We start from the raw sequence: 17,496 nt of genomic DNA, 5'->3' as shown, positions 1-17,496 counted from the left end.
CTTGCAATAGACATGAAAATATCATAAATACAGTGTTATTCTAAATGATGGAACCATTGTCAAAATTTGCTATTTATTAAAGTAAAAATGCAAAATGGACAATCTTTATACAAATGGAAAGAGAAAGTTTCAACTTTTTTAATACCGTACATTACAAGTGTTCAATGTGGCCTCCAGCTGCTGCACGGCAAACATCTAGGCGGTAGCCAAACTCGTTCGTATCACTGCTGCCGTGCACTCAATAACACCAGGTACGCTTTTTCGCGTATCGGCTTTGTTGAATGATAGACAAAGATAGCAATACTATTGCTAATCAAACACTACCATTATAACGTAGACATCACTATAGTTGTAATGGAGTGTTTACTTTTTTAATAACAGTATTATTTTTCTGTTGATAGTCGAATGCTGCAGGAAAACTCGAATATCCAATGCGCAAACGGTATGTTCGCTGAATTTGCATTTCATATGTTGGGTGCCGATTTGGAATCAGCCAAAGAAGTCCTGGAACTAGTCAAACCTCTTGGCAGTAATCCTGAGTACATCACTGACATCAGTACTTTTGATGCATACATTAGTTTCATTGAAGTAAGTGCATTTCAATAACTTTAGTATTTTTTTTATTATCAACTTGTAGAATCAATTATTTATTTGTCAAGTTGTAAGTTTTACGAAATAAGCCTCGTTGTATGGATTTCTTATTTGCTTGAATTTTGAACTGGCTTGCAACTCTGTGATTTGAGTCTCTATAAAATATGATGGAAATCAGTTTATTATGAATAAATAAGAGTTAAATCTGTCAAAAGCGTTCGATAGTTATCATCGAACATTTTCCAACTATCTACCTGATTATATAAGAAATACTGAAAACAAAATACTTTTGAAAAAACAAATATCAAAATGGCTTACTGGATGTCTGCCTGAAACTATTGAGAGTTATTTTACTGTAATTATCTGATTCACATTCTATTATAATACTTCTTTTACCTTTTTTGCACATACCAACTTTAAAGAGAAAGATGTGTGAGTGTGTGTGTGAATGTAGCATTAAAAACTTTTTTTTCACTGACCTCCTACTTGCATACAAATTGAGAATAATTTAGCAAGTAGTATTTTTATTTTGACAGGAACTAACTGTATAGAAGTTTATATCTTTATTTCACTGAGTTGTTTTTTTTTTGTCAAAATAAAAAAATGATTTGATTTGAACATGCAAATGCCGAAAGCCTTGCGTCAAAACTAAGAAATCGCTACGCTCGTTCAATTATTCTGTACCATCAAGTGCAGTTTGCGATTGCATATCATTGCTATAAACTCTGCAAAATGTCCCACTTAATTGTTCCATCGTTGTTAAATTGATATTTCTGTCCAAACTTCGCCACTTCAAATAAAAGTCATTCCATTTTAATTTGCTTTTTGCAAATCTCAAAATACAGAGTGATTATAAAAGGACTTTACAACTTTGAAAGCACATAAATATTTATTGAAATTAGTTACAGAATTTAGAAATGTGTCATTTTGTTACAAAATGACATGAGCCATTCACTTTTAATCAGCTGATACCAAGCTTTTTATATATGTATCTTACCGTTTCTGTAAAAATACAGATATAATCAGCTGATTAAAAGTGAATTGATCATGTTCGCGGCGCGTATATCTGTACGCACCTTAAGGTGTGGTTGCTATTTTGGTTCGATGTGACAGCCGTTGGTAATGCGACATACATCCCACCGATAATCGATTTCTTGCCACACTCGTACCAGCATATCAGGCGTAACTTGTGCAACGGCAGGGATCCGAATGTGATCAAATCTCGGAGGTCATTAAGATTGTCTGGTAGAGGCGGAACATGAGCCTTATCGGTAATGAAACCCCACAGGAAAAAAAACATCGGTGTTTCTAGACAATTGCTTTCAACTTCGCTGGATTACCATGCAGATGCATGGCCACCTCGCTCACCGGATTTAACACCGATGGATTTATTTCTGTGAGGTTTCATTACGGATAAGGTTTATGTTCCACCTCTACCAGACAATCTTGATGACCTCCGAAATCGGATCACATTCGGATCGCTGCGGTTGCACAAGTTACGCCTGATATGCTGGTACGAGTGTGGCAAGAAATCGATTATCGAATCAAGAAATCGAAAAAACATCGGTGTTTCTAGACAATTGCTTTCAACTTCGCTGGATTACCATGCAGATGCATGGCCACCTCGCTCACCGGATTTAACACCGATGGATTTATTTCTGTGAGGTTTCATTACGGATAAGGTTTATGTTCCACCTCTACCAGACAATCTTGATGACCTCCGAAATCGGATCACATTCGGATCGCTGCGGTTGCACAAGTTACGTCTGATATGCTGGTACGGTACGAATGTGGCAAGAAATCGATTATCGGTGGGACGCATTACCAACGGCTGTCACATCGAACCAAAATAGCACCCACACCTTAAACTTGGAGTGTTTTGTAACAAAATGACACCTTTCTCAATTCTGTAAGTGATTTCAATAAATATTCATGCGCTTTCAAAGTTGTAAAGTCCTTTTATAATCACCCTATATATTACATCTACTTTAGTAAATGGGTTAGCCGTACCCGTACTTCATAGTTGAGTTGGTTAATTTACATAAAAGTTTGTTTAGCTATACTGTAAACTTCTATTATCTGTATAGTTATTTCTGAATCTGTATTTTTTGTGTATTTAGTTGATTAGATTTATTTTGAAGGGAACAATTATTGTATTTATTCCATACTCACGGCTGTACATTTCTTGAAAATGGCAACATAATATTGAAACATGTCTTGATAATAAATTTTTTAAAAAGGGAAATTTGATTTTTAATTTTGACATTTAAGGAAGATTATGACAATATGATTTGGACACTGGCTAAAAGTGTGCATAGCCGACCCGGTCTGGCGTCTCTGAGATTCAAGTTGGCCATCATCATTGTTGAGAAATTTCTGAACTCGAGCTCGTGCAGTCGCGGCTTAGTGGGAGCAGCTGCTCGCATGGCCAATCTATCAATCAAAATGGCCAGAGGAACCAACATGAATATGCAGAAGGTAACTCATTCGTTTAAAATAACTCTCAGGGCCGGTTTTGGAGCTCGGGATTTAGCTAAGTTCTAGACTTTAAACAGCTGGAGTCAGAAAATTGGCTTTCCAAAACGGGGCGTAGTTGCAGTCCACATTTAAATTAAATTTCAAAAAACTAGAAAATTGAACACAAAATAAAATAAAGAGGAAATAGTGTAAAGTTTAATTAGCAATGTTTCATTTCGTCAAGGAAAAACGTTTCCAATTATAGAAATGAGAAGATAAAGATTATCATAAAAAATGCGACTACGCCCCGTTTCGGAAAGCCAATTTTCTGACTCCAGCTGTTTAAAGTCTAGAACTTGGCTAAATCCCGAGCTCAGAAACCGGCCCTTATTCAAGTCAATGATTTGGAGACAATCATCAGTTTACCTGTCCCAAAACAGTTTCTCTCACAAATTGTTATACTTGGTACAGCCTAGATAAGGTTATTTTCCAGTTCTGTTATGTTTCATTGATATACATTTTCATCTTTACTCCAAAATCAACAACAAATATAAGGTAAGAAGAATTTTTAAAACTAGCAGAACTCTGGCAATTTTGTGTGAAGAATTTATTCTAAAATAAATATATATGAAGATCAAACAATTCCTAAGGGAGTGATCTCATTGAACGCGTATATCTAAAATGAATATGTGAAGCTCAAACAATTCCTAAGGGTGTGATCTCATTGAACGCGTATATCTTAAATGAATATGTGAAGCTCAAACAATTCCTAAGGGTGTGATCACATTGAATGCGTATATCTAAAATGAATAATTATGTGAAGCTCAAACAATTCTTAAGGGTGTGATCACATTGAATGCGTATATCTTAAATGAATATGTGAAGCTCAAACAATTCCTAAGGGTGTGATCACATTGAATGCGTATATCTAAAATGAATAATTATGTGAAGCTCAAACAATTCTTAAGGGTGTGATCACATTGAATGCGTATATCTAAAATGAATATGTGAAGCTCAAACAATTCCTAAGGGTGTGATCATATTGAATGCGTATATCTTAAATGAATATGTGAAGCTCAAACAATTCCTAAGGGTGTGATCACATTGAATGCGTATATCTAAAATGAATAATTATGTGAAGCTCAAACAATTCTTAAGGGTGTGATCACATTGAATGCGTATATCTTAAATGAATATGTGAAGCTCAAACAATTCCTAAGGGTGTGATCACATTGAATGCGTATATCTAAAATGACTAATTATGTGAAGCTCAAACAATTCTTAAGGGTGTGATCACATTGAATGCGTATATCTAAAATGAATATGAGAAGCTCAAACATTCCTAAGGGTGTGATCATATTGAATGCGTATATCTTAAATGAATATGTGAAGCTCAAACAATCCTAAGGGTGTGATCACATTGAATGCGTATATCTAAAATGAATAATTATGTGAAGCTCAAACAATTCTTAAGGGTGTGATCACATTGAATGCGTATATCTAAAATGAATATGTGAAGCTCAAACAATTCCTAAGGGTGTGATCATATTGAATGCGTATATCTTAAATGAATATGTGAAGCTCAAACAATTCCTAAGGGTGTGATCACATTGAATGCGTATATCTAAAATGAATAATTATGTGAAGCTCAAACAATTCTTAAGGGTGTGATCACATTGAATGCGTATATCTTAAATGAATATGTGAAGCTCAAACAATTCCTAAGGGTGTGATCACATTGAATGCGTATATCTAAAATGACTAATTATGTGAAGCTCAAACAATTCTTAAGGGTGTGATCACATTGAATGCGTATATCTAAAATGAATATGAGAAGCTCAAACAATTCCTAAGGGTGTGATCATATTGAATGCGTATATCTAAAATGAATATGAAGCTCAAACAATTCCTAAGGGTATGATCACATTGAATGCATATATCTAAAATGAATATGAAGCTCAAACAATTCCTAAGCGTGTGATCACATTGAATGCGTATATCTAAAATGAATAATTATGTGAAGCTCAAACAATTCCTAAGCGTGTGATCACATTGAATACGTATATCTAAAATGAATATGTGAAGCTCAAACAATTCCTAAGGGTGTGATCATATTGAATGCGTATATCTTAAATGGATATGTGAAGCTCAAACAATTCCTAAGGGTGCGATCACATTGAATGCGTATATGTGAAAGTGCATGTCAGATCATGCATGAATCAAAAAAACTAAATCTGGAATGTGCCATTGAAACACGTTGTGATTTGCATGTAGCTGCTCACACTGAACGCAATCAACAAGTGCACACATTCAGTGTGACTTCTCTTTGAGTGTTCTCTATTGCTCTTTTTAGATTTTATTCCTCATCTGCGCGGTTGGACATGCATAACCAAGCGTGCACTTACACATTCAATGTGATCACACCCTTAGTGTCGAAAATAGTGAACCGGCGAAGGTAGAGTGTATCAGAGAATTTATCTGAGAGTGTTGAAAATGATGCATGTTTCTGAATATGCTTCTTTCGATACCGTACTTATTCTACCATATCTTCGCCGGGTCGCCGCCAACTAATCTCTTCGCAATTTTGATCACAGGCGTCAGCCGATCCCCTGGCAAAATACACCATTGCCGTCAACTAGTCTTCCCGACAGCTAATCCCCTACTAGAACGAAGGAGCTTGGTTGTCGCACGCTTTCGACAACCAAGCTCCACGCCAGCTGATCCCCTGCTGGATATGAGGGGTCTGCTTGTCGTGATCGTACCCGACAATCAAGCTCCTTGCACGCTAATGACAAACAAGCTCCCCGACAGACAGCCGATCCCCTATTGGGCATTGAAACCAGCTTGAAGCGGGCGGGGAAGTAGTACAATCACAGACATTGTTACACACATTCTATAAATTCGATTATAAGAAAAGCTTTGAATGAAGCTTTAGAAGAAAAGCTTGTTAATGTTGTCACCTCTATCACTGCAAACATTAAATGAAATAGAATAGTTCTCTATCCGAATCCAACTGACAGAGAAATGTTTTATTCATTCCAATAGAAACAAGCTTTTTTCCATCCTGCACTACATAATTCAAATCAACCAGTGATTGAATCGAGCCTGAAAGTTTATTGAACTATTTGTTCTTGAAAAATTTGATATAAATCATCAAAAAACTATGAATGGCTGGGAAAACCAGGCGTGATTTGTGGAAATCCATTGAGTAAGTGCATAAAATATATGTCAGTTTACTCACGAAAACTCCGGCACTCAAACGTGAGCGTGCGAGGAGCTTGGTTGTCGGGTTCGGTGACTATAAGCAAGCTCCTTGCACGCTGGCGTCAACTAGTCTCCCCGAGAGCTAATCCCCTACTGGTTAAGAGGGGACTGATTGTCGGGACCGTAGACGACAACCAATCTCCTCACACGCTCACGACAACCAAGCTCCTCTCTCAAGAGCTCAGTTGACGTCATCAACCAATCCCCTCGAAAGTGGTTTTAAAAGGAGCTCAGCTGACTGGGAGCTTGGTTGGCGCGTTCCCTGTTCGTCGCTTTACTACGTTCTGACACATTTTCAACACATGCATAACTTTCCAAGATTCTCTGCTACCTTCTTCGCTTAATTACTCTACAACACTCTCAGCTACTTTCTCTGCTAACCTCTACCATCGCCGCTCCTTTTCTTTCCAACACTCTCAGCTACCCTCTCTCTTCGTCACTTCACTATGTTTTGACTCAAAGTGCCGGTTGAATTTCAACCGTGATTAATTCCACGAGAACCAACCAGAGAAGCCGTCTTATCTAAAAAGCCTTCTCTGATTGATTCTCGTGAAATTAATCATGGTTACAATTTAACCGGCTTTTGTGCAACCGGGACATAGACAGTTGTATTAGTCATGTACGAAAAACTGCTTCGTTTCAGGAAAATCGTTTATACGCCTGTAGACGCTCACTTTTTCCTTTAAAGATGATGTAACAGTGATGTCATACATAGCGTTACAATAAAATGATCGAGTTTTTTCGACCCTGGTTTCAAAATGTGTGTTTTCAAGAAAACGAGTTTTTGATCAATTATGTTATTAAATTGATAATTCATTTTTTATTACAATAAATTAAACAACAATATTATTCTCTTATTTCAATTGATAATGTATTTTTATTCAATTCAACAAACCTAATTTTCAATATAGTAGCACAATCATTACATTCACTTGAAATCCTTGTTTCAAGATAATTACCACTAAAACTTTCCATTAGTAGATTGATTGTTACTGAATTTCCCTCTGAGCATAGTCGTTTACTACAAATTTTGACAGATCCAAGTACTGAACTAAATCATTGAATTTTCAACTGCAGCATAATAAGGTTTGTTGATGTTTGTTTGTATTGATGTGGAACTTCTCCATAATTTAGAAAAGACTTCGTTTTATTTTGTCAACTCCACAATTATTAATTTAATTACAGAACTGCAGTTTCATGTTGAAACAAACTCATCTAGAACTATAATGCTGAACTGTAATTACATTGATAGAAGTGGAGTTAATACAGTGTTTTTTTTTTTTCATTTAAGCATAATAGATGAAGTTTTTGTTTCTTATTGGACGATATTTTTCATTATAATCTTATAATTTTGTACTTGATTGAATTAGTCAACCTGAATCATTCTAATCAGAAAGGAACCTTATAATTTGCATGATTTATGGTCATGTGCACAATCTACGTTTAACGCTAAACCTCGTTTACATGTAGATATGGTTGCGTTTATCACAATGTGTTTCATACGGGGTTTAAACGAATAGCTGACATTTCTTTGTTTAAAAAGCGTATCTGCCTGCATACGGGCCTAAAAGCTCCCGTGGTTTAGCGTTAAACTTAATTGTACATATGGCACTAAATCATCAGAGTATGTAGTTTTTCGTCAATGGCCCTAAATCATCAGAGTATGTAGCAGGGTGGCCACCTACCGGGAAATACTTGAATTCCTCATGATTTTACCAACCGGGAAAAATACCGTGAATTCCTCATGAATTTTTCATAAATTAAATTAATTTAGTAAAGAAGTGTACAGTAACATATTTAATTAGTAACTTCCTTTAATTTTAGCCTATGCTTTTTAAATGCTTCTTAATGTACATTTCACATTTTCGGTTTCAATAGATTTGTTAGCTTTTTTTGAGTGTAAAACAGTGAAAAAATTTGCGCTCGCTTATCGTTTATTTTAAAATGATCATATTTTTAGTCATGATATTATCAATTACATTTCAAAATTAAATATTTTGATGGCTTCATTCTCTTTGTAATGAGCCTTTCTTCAATGTTTGAAGAGTTACCTACAGCTGGAATCGGCTACTGTGCATGCATATGGCTTCATTAGTGAAAGTATGACTCAGAATACATAATAAATTTTCAAATGTATTGATAACTTTGACATTGCAGTTTATTTTTGTGAGGATTTTTTCGTTTTTCAACTACTCACTGAGTATTGAAAATAGACCCTGTCCGAAAGCACTCCACACACATGAGTAGTTGAAAGAACTACCTAATTTCTCACAAAAATAGACTTTAGTGTCAAAAATTATCAATATACTTGGAAATGTAAATACGCTATTCGCAATTTGTCATGAAAGATCAAACTGAAGATTTTCATAAATTCTTTACGAATGTATCTTTTTCCTCAAATAACGGAACTCTACCTGGAAAATTTGAAATTTTACTCTGGAAAACCGGGAATTACTCATGAATTTTTCATTTTAAAATGGGTGGCCACCCTGATGTAGTTTTTCGTTAATTTTTCAACTTTATAAAATGATATCATGTTTTATTCAAATTATTTCCCCCTTTACTATCTGAAAGTTGTCTATCAAACTAAATTTCAATTTATGTTATCCTGCACTGATTCAAATTAATTATTTCCCCCTTTACTATTGAAAGTTGTCTCTCAAACTGAACCCAATAATTTATATAATGTTATCCTGCACTAATTTCAAACTCTTAATAATTATATCAAAATGAATATTTGTTTAATGAATTATATTTTGTTTATGTTAGTTTATACTGTGAAGTACTCCACAATCATGTTTTTTCTTTTTCTTTTTTGAAAGTGTATGCTAATTTTTTGTTTGAAGTGTTTGTTAATTTTTTTTTGTTTCTACAGTTACTTTTTTATAGTTTTCTCAAATTGGAGTGCTTACTGAATGCTCGTTGCTAGCGCACAAACTTTGTTTTGCTTGCAACGCCAAATATTATATATTTTATTATTTAGTTCAATAAAGGTTTTGTATTTTTGTTAGTAAATTTCTAATGTATGAAACTGAATTTTGTTTTCCATGTTTTGTGAATTATTTATATGAATTTGGCAATAAATTTGATTTGATTGTTACAGATTCTGCCAATAGCCAGTGTGGCCCACTTGCTGAGTGGAAATGTGAAAGACAGTTTGACAATGTCGCAGCAAGCCGTTCATTTGTACCCGAATGTGGCAGAAGGGTGGGCCGTGTTCTTGGCCTCGGCTATCGCCATGCAAAAACCGACTGACCTGTTGATGAACATTCTTGCACGTCTTCGTTTCAATGTGGACTCCACCAACTACTTGTCAGATTGGGTCAATTCAATTGAGCCAATGATTAGCTCGTGATTCTATTACAAGGTGAACGTCAAAGTCTGTTCATTATCATTTTATAGAATAAATAAAAATGAAATTTAATCTCCTTTTGCAGAACAAATTATTTTACAAAGAATATCTTAGAATTTGGCAGCAATTGTGTTTAGGCGCTGCCAGTGTCATGAATCTTAAGCTAGGTTTACACTATGTAGCAGAGCTATAATTATAGAAGAGCTATAAGTGACACTGGAGATCTGCTATATAGCAGTTTTAAGCCTATTTTCTCAGCTATATAGCAGAAATTGAGCTATCCAAAATTTTCGGTTAACATCAAAGAGAATTAGAGCTACATGTAGCTCTGCTACAATATATAGCTCTGATATGTGTCAATTTTTGTTTATAGCAGAGCTAGATGTAGCTGCTCTGTCCTTGAAGGAAGGCTGCCGCAACTGTTTAGTGCCTCCTGGATTTACAACTGATATACTGTACTCATTTGTTGTCAGAGTGCTAGTAGGCTACTGCGCATTACAAGCATTTCTTTCTGATTATTGTGCAAAAATGGAGAGTGAATTTGACTGGAATAAAGACAATATTAGAAGCAAATTTTTGAAACTACAAACACAACTAATTTCATAAGTCAAATCGTCTCTATCATCCTCATTTAGGTCTTTCAAAAGGTCACTACCACTGTATAGTTTTCTAGCCTGAAGGGAGGGTCTTATCCAAAATTCTTTCTCTTCTCTGTCTGAAAATATCACAGTAGCTGCGGCGAAAGCAGCGACTGCTGCAAGTACTACCTTTTTCTTCGGCATCTGGCTGGGAACTGAACAGTGAACTTTATTCTAAACATCTTGCAGAGCTACATATAGCTCTGCTAGATAAAATTAGCGTTAAAATCTACTTATAGTAGAGCTCAAATTTAGCTCAAATTTTATATAACTCTCCAGCTACATAGTGTAAACGTAGCTTTAGTTACATACATTAAATACTATATATTTGCTATTTTGAAAACGTGAGCAAAGTATTATACGGCCATTGCAGTACAAGTGTATATTCATGTGTGAACAATGATAAAACATGATTTAGAAAAACAAAACAAAAGCGCAGTGCTATTAACTTTGATAATAATGAAATAAATACGATATTGATTAAGTATGAACTAAGGTGAAAAATGTAAATAACTAATTTTAAAAAATTAGAAATTGACCAAAACATACATAAATTTTATTGTAGCTAAGCTATGTGATGGGTTCTCAGCAGAGAATTAAAAAAAGTTATCTATTTCTTGGTTCTGAAATAGTCAGTCATTTACTATGGATGAAAATTCTTTCAAAGTTCTATTTCTTCTACCAGCATGTGGGATGGTGTTGACAAGTTTTGGACCTAGGTATAAGAAAGATTTTGAAAAAAAACTAAAATTTATTCTACGTAGTCTTGATACTAGGTCCAACCTTCTTCTTTCGGAAAAGCTGGGCCTGAAAAAACCCATCGTTTCCACTTCGCAATAATGAAATGATCTAATTGTTTTCTTATAATTTCAAGAAACTGCATTATTGTCAAGTAACTCAATTTCTTTAGTCAGCTTGAAAATGTGACCTGTGTGGTCACGAAGCCATGGTCCTGAACCAAATAAAACTGTAGAGCTTGACAATATATGTGTGTTTCTATTTCATTATGGAACGGTTCTACAACATCGACAGTGACTCAGTTGAAACTTTATCTGATTACCGAACCAATTGATCAATCATGAATTTTATAAAGAAAGGTTTGTCAAGAAACTAGAGTTCTATAGTGAGATTCACATTATAAATTCAGCACCAGATTAACATTGGTTTGAACACTGTGAATGATAATGATAAACATTTTTATATCCAAATAAAGTTTTTGTAACTTGTAATTTATTTATTTAATGATTCACAAATGTGTAACTATATTCTTAATAATCTTTGTCTGTTACAGGTTTTGTATTAGAACTGAGAGAATCTGACGACAGATCAAGTACGAACGATTTTAAATTTTTCTACTGCTTTCTCAGTTGTACAAATTAAATATGTTGTGATAAAAATGAAGTTTTATTAAAGGTTTTTATAAAATGTATAATGTTTTTCATTGGTTGGTCGACTTGTTGGCAAATACAAGAATACAGAGTGGCACAGGAAAACGAGAAAGTTTTATTCACAAATTTAATTCATTAAAGTGGAAAAAAAATAACTAAGAGTAATTCATGTTTTTAGGGTAAAAATGGGACTCCATCGTTTTCAAGATTATTATTATTATGATTGATAATTTAATTAATTTAATGGTATTAATTTTCAAGATTATTATTAATGCTCTTGCTCGACGGTAGTAATTAATTGGAGACATATTACTGAAATTGGCAAGAAACTATCAACTAATGTTGATCTACTTTGGAGACTGCTGATGCTGTGTTGGTGTTTGGCAGGGTATTCTTCTTCGAAAAAAGGCACTCTGTGGTGTCATTCAGATTGAGAGTTCGATATAGGTGGCTTATTATGGAAAGCTTCTACAAATTGAAGGATATTCATGAATTTGCTGATATGTGACAAAATTCATAAATATCCTCCAATTTGTAGAAACTCTTACTAATGCGCCATCTTTGATTTGTGTGTAGACAAACTGTTTGACATGATCTATCCATGCAAGTCTGTTAATTAATGTAATTTTGATGGTTTCCAATAAGCATTAGTAAGATGAGCTGTTATTGGAAAGTGTGAAAAGGTGAGTGAATGTGAGAGTGAATGGTTGCTAGTCTTTTCTTTCTCTCTTCTTTTTCTTTCTCCATTTATTCATAAATTTAAAATTAATTAGAGTGATATTCATTCCTACTTGCAAACGTGAAGTATTATATACTTCCGGCAAGTAGTATTTTTTATTCCAATTCACGAATTTCTTTCTAATAAAACATACCAGTATTTATTAATTATTTTTTATCTTACTGAGCTGTGTGTTTTTGTTATTATTCTGATTGTAAATATTGTGAGTTTGAATAAATAAAATTTGAAGTCTGGTCATTGATGTCAATGTTGAATGGAGGCACCCCTCACTCTGAAGTGTGCATGTCGTAATTCGCATAATGCAGTTGAAATTTTTCTTCACAGACCAATGTAGAAATAAATTGGTGCACAATTTATTATTAGATTATTTTTTAGATTGACCTTAGACATAGCTATCTCTCTCTATTTAGATGCCCCGACTCAGGACTTGTTCCGGTCTACGTTATAATGGCAGTATCTGATCAACATTGGTGTTAATATCCTTGTCTATCGTTCAACAAAGCAGATAGCGCTATCCTTTTCCAGTTTCGCAACGTTGCCAGATAGTTTTTAACAATTTAGAAATATAAATAATATGAAATCCCAATTATGAAAATTTATATTATTTAATCATTAAAAAATATATTTTCTGGACAAATAAAATATAATAAATAATAATTGATAATTTTTAATAAGAAGAACAATTAATATTACATTAGATATCCCCGATCACAGGACCGTGAGGAAGATAAATCAGAAAAATCGCAAAAAATAGATATGCCGGTAAACTCTATAGAAGGTAGTGGCAAGACAGAGAATGGGCAACAAGTTCTATCTTTCTCCACTGCTATTATAACGTGAACCTCATCATAGAGATGGCTGTGTTCTAGCCCAATTCACACTAAAAGCAAAAAAATTGCTCGGTTGCACAAAAGCCGGTTAAATTTTAACCGTGGTTAATTTCACGATAACCAATCAACGAAGGCGGCTTCTCTAATTGGTTATCGTTTTTTTTTTAGATTACGTCCTAAAGACTCCAGTCATGGAGTATAAGACAAGTCATGTTATTACATAATAATTCTAACACTAAGTAGTTCAACCTAATTTAGGTTTGAAAGGAATTCTTGTACACTATAAAAAGCTTTATCAACTAAATATTTTTTTCGTGAAATTAATCACGGTTAAAATTTAACTGGCTTTTGTGCAACCGGCACTAACATTTATAAAAAAGATGAAATAGGCCTATGTATGAGAAAAATAATTGGTTAAGTTTTTAATTAACATATTTTTCAATAATCCAATTAAATGATTAAATCACAAACAACTCATTATTCGATCTATTAACACTGACAATACAATGCGTTGGGCACAAATGCCTTACAAGTCAAGATTGTTAATATTATAAAGTTCTACCAATCTGACAATTCTACCTTATGTAAACCTCTAACAGGAAAAATCACTGAATCACACACTTTTGTTATTACACCTGTGGCAATTGTTTTCTTGTGTTCTCTTAGTGAAAAACTAACTTTCTCCCTCATCACCATTCTCTCCATCAATGTTAATCTGACCGAGCAATGTTCGCCAGGCATCGCCATTGTCACATTGGAGGGAAGGTGAATTCTACAAGTACAGCTCCAGATATCGTAGAATATAATAGGTGTAAACTTGGAAGTTATTGGTTTCGTCCTTCCTCCTTCACTTTTGTCTAGAAAATAAATCTGAGCCTCATAATGATTACTCATTTTTATGCTATCCTTTGCACAGATGGTCATACCTTTTTCAACTGCATTTGATTTGATATTGCGCAACAATAGTCCCACATTATCTCCAGCAAGAGCAGAAGGAACTGATTTTTTAAATATGTGAATATCTGATATGGTTGTCTTGAGAGTTTTATCAAATCCCAACACATCCACGGCATCGTTCTTCTTTACAGTACCTTGCTTAATTGTACCTATGACTACTGTGCCTCTACCACCTATACTCACACTAGTGTTTACAGGCATAAAAAATGGCGACTTGATATCCCTAACTGGAGTTTCTATGTAATTATCGACGGCATCCATCAGCTTCATTATCGATTCTTCGCCAACTTCAGGCGATTCTCCATTCAACGCTTTTAAAGCAGATCCACTCACTACAGGTAAATTAGCTCCATCAAAACCAAAATCTGTCAACATTTCACGCATTTCAAGTTCTACTAATTCAATAACATCCTGATCCACTATATCAGCTTTATTTATAAAAACCACAATTTTTTCAAGTCCTATCTGTTTAGCGAGTAATAAATGTTCACGGGTTTGAGGCATTTGCCCATCAGTAGCAGCTACAACAAGAATTGCACCATCCATCTGAGCTGTACCTGATATCATGTTTTTTACATAATCTGCATGGCCAGGACAATCGGTATGAGCATAGTGTCTTTTGATTGTTTGATACTCAACGTGAGTGGCATTTATTGTGATTCCCCTTGCCTTTTCCTCCGTACCTCTATCGATCTCATCATATGAAACAAACTTTGTACCATACTTACTCAAACATTTCGTGATTGCTGCAGTAAGGGTTGTTTTGCCATGATCTACGTGACCAATAGTTCCGATATTGCAATGAGGTTTGTCTGATTTTTCTGCTACCGAAGAATAACTGCATTTGTAACTGGGATAAAACTTGGAAGACGAGCACCAATGGTTATAACTTCTCACATTTTCAAGTTTAGATGAACGTAAAACTAAGCTTAATCTTCTAAAGTAAAGAAACGAGATTATATTACTCTTCATCATGTATCAGTTTATGATCTATGTATCAGTAACTCTACTATCATTAAAAGCCGGTATCTGCAATCATGAGTAAACACTTATATTGCACTTGAAGCTGTCATTGAAATATGTTGCTAAAGGTTGAAGTTAGTAAAGACTGAACAGATCAAAAAATAACTAATTTACATAGTTGAAAAAATAGTAAACCAATTTTAGGTTTTAGGTTAGATCTTAGATTTGAGAAATGAGATCGAGCAAGCCAGCAAGGACGCATCGAGGAGTGAAAACAAAGAGTGCTCAAGGCACAGTGCACTACAAACATAACCTAAAAAGGTTTTAAAAATAGAAGAAGAAAGCGGTTGCGTTTTTTTTATGACGATTGTTGTTGTTTAATGGCGATAATAACATTTGATTATATGTTAATTATTTCATATAATGAACACAAATAAAAAAATTAGAATACTTGCACTTTTGATGCCGCCCTCTAGGTTATGACACCTAAAAAAGGAAGACTTCCAGCGCCAATATTTAAAATACAAAAACAGTACTATACTGTATCCAGTTATTATTGTTTCAAACATTATATTAATGAAAATCACTAATTTTGAAGAAAATATTTATTTCCTTAGTAAATGCAGGGAATCCCCTATTTTTTTAACGATACTGTAATACTAAATAACACGTAAATTTTCAGCACAGACCTACATCTTGTGTTCTGTCAGGATTTTTTATAACAGGTAGTAGGTACCTATAATATAGGAGGTCCTGATTCTGTAATATCTTATCAGTTTTCACTCAGTCATCAATCAATATGGAACTTCATTACGGCAACTGGCAACACATTAAGGTATATTAACAGAACTTACCTAATAAGAATCTTTTACTGTAATAATTTACCTATAAACTGTAATGAGATAAGCACATGCCGGTAACTTAAACTACGGTATTATAGACATGTTCAATTTTGATAACTTGATGGTAGTCTCTTAATTATTGAAAACCGTTCAAAAATGTCACCAATGGAAAGCTCCCAGAAACCTGTTGAACATCCTTTCAAAAGAAAGAACTACAGTTTTGAAAAACACTAATGTTCATAGATATGTTTTGATTATGAGTGCATGCTGAATATTATTAAAATGTTATAAGGTAACTGAATAATGATAATATTAAATCATGTTTAATTAAACATCAAAAATGCAACTAAATTAATAACAATATCTATATTGCCTAATGTGACCCAATTCTATTTCCAGTTATTTCTTTAAGTATGGTTCAATTAATATTAAAAATTGAAAAATTAGCAATTTCAGATACTTTTAATCACTCTTTCTTTTGAATTGTTTTAAAAAGGTTCTGAATTTGTGATTATTCTTGCTGAATTGTATCAATCAGCTTATTAGTAAGGTTCAAGTTCATTGATGAATAAATATAAATATTGTGGTCGTTCAATCAATTTTAAATGTGATAAGCTACTCAGTTTTTTATCTGTGATTAAACATTGAAATGGAAAAGAATAGGATAAAGGACTCAAATAATATATTTTGTAAATTTAGAATTATGTTATTATAATTCGATCAATATCATAGGAACCAATCTGTTCATTTTATAAATATTTTAAGTATCAACTGTTTTTACATCCATGATAAATAGATTTATGCAAATAAAATATTGAATTATCTGAATACAGTCAAAATCACTTATTGTGATATTAGATAATGTTTCTCTAATTTTTTAATAAGCAGATTTTAAGTTATTCAGTTATCCTCAAGAAGGTCAAAGTACAGTGAGTAAATTTCATTGTTCAACGAACTTGATCTAAGTTATAGATTATGGTCCTAGAATATGCGCATGTGTTTGAAAATTGAGGTTGCTTGGTTGATTTTTTTAGTTATAGCGGGATTGTTGGACATACAAAAGCCAAAAATCCGAAAACGCCGAAATCCTAGAGTCCAAATTAAGAACTTGCTAAACTCGTTCAATAAATAAAAACTTGAATATAAATTTAAAATAAGTTCTTTCTGAGGGATCAAGAAATAGTTGAAAATCAGTAAATTGGAAACAAAAATGTAATTAATTAGTGCATTGAAACTGTAGGTCGACTGTTATATCCGTGTAAAATTTACTGTAAGATTGTAATTTGACTAGGGAAAAAAGCTATACATTACTGCATAGGTCATTATTCTTCAATTCTTGGTATATGCGTGAAGATTCATAAAAACAGGTTCAAATAAAAATTGAATTATATCTTTTAAAAGAGAACCTAGTTATAAAATTAATGGAAAAATCATGAAAATCAGTCCTATTCCTATTTAACAAATTAAAAGTAACT

At 33.6% G+C, this 17,496-nt stretch overlaps 2 protein-coding genes across 3 annotated transcripts in view; one reads left to right on the top strand and one right to left on the bottom strand.

Moving 5' to 3' along the window:
• LOC111052173 (tetratricopeptide repeat protein 37) overlaps positions 1-11,731 on the top strand; it is a 76,788-nt gene extending 65,057 nt beyond the window's left edge. For both annotated transcript variants that reach the window (XM_039420688.1, XM_022338810.2), the window contains exons 17-20: positions 402-588; positions 2,863-3,069; positions 9,416-9,679; positions 11,594-11,731. In XM_039420688.1, coding sequence (XP_039276622.1) covers positions 402-588; positions 2,863-3,069; positions 9,416-9,667 — 646 coding nt within the window. In that variant the 3' untranslated portion in view covers positions 9,668-9,679; positions 11,594-11,731. The remainder of the gene's footprint in view (positions 1-401; positions 589-2,862; positions 3,070-9,415; positions 9,680-11,593) is intronic.
• A 1,935-nt stretch (positions 11,732-13,666) lies between these two features.
• LOC111052184 (elongation factor Tu) lies at positions 13,667-15,418 on the bottom strand. The gene has a single exon (XM_022338820.2). The coding sequence runs from the start codon at positions 15,189-15,191 to the stop codon at positions 13,818-13,820; it is 1,374 nt and encodes a 457-aa protein (XP_022194512.2). The 5' UTR covers positions 15,192-15,418; the 3' UTR covers positions 13,667-13,817.
• Between the last annotated feature and the right edge of the window lie 2,078 nt (positions 15,419-17,496).

Source organism: Nilaparvata lugens, chromosome 2 (assembly GCF_014356525.2).
Source record: "Nilaparvata lugens isolate BPH chromosome 2, ASM1435652v1, whole genome shotgun sequence".
Taxonomy (NCBI): Eukaryota; Metazoa; Arthropoda; class Insecta; order Hemiptera; family Delphacidae; genus Nilaparvata; species Nilaparvata lugens.
Note: the sequence above shows the minus strand (reverse complement) of the source record. Positions and strands in the feature narration are given on the sequence as shown.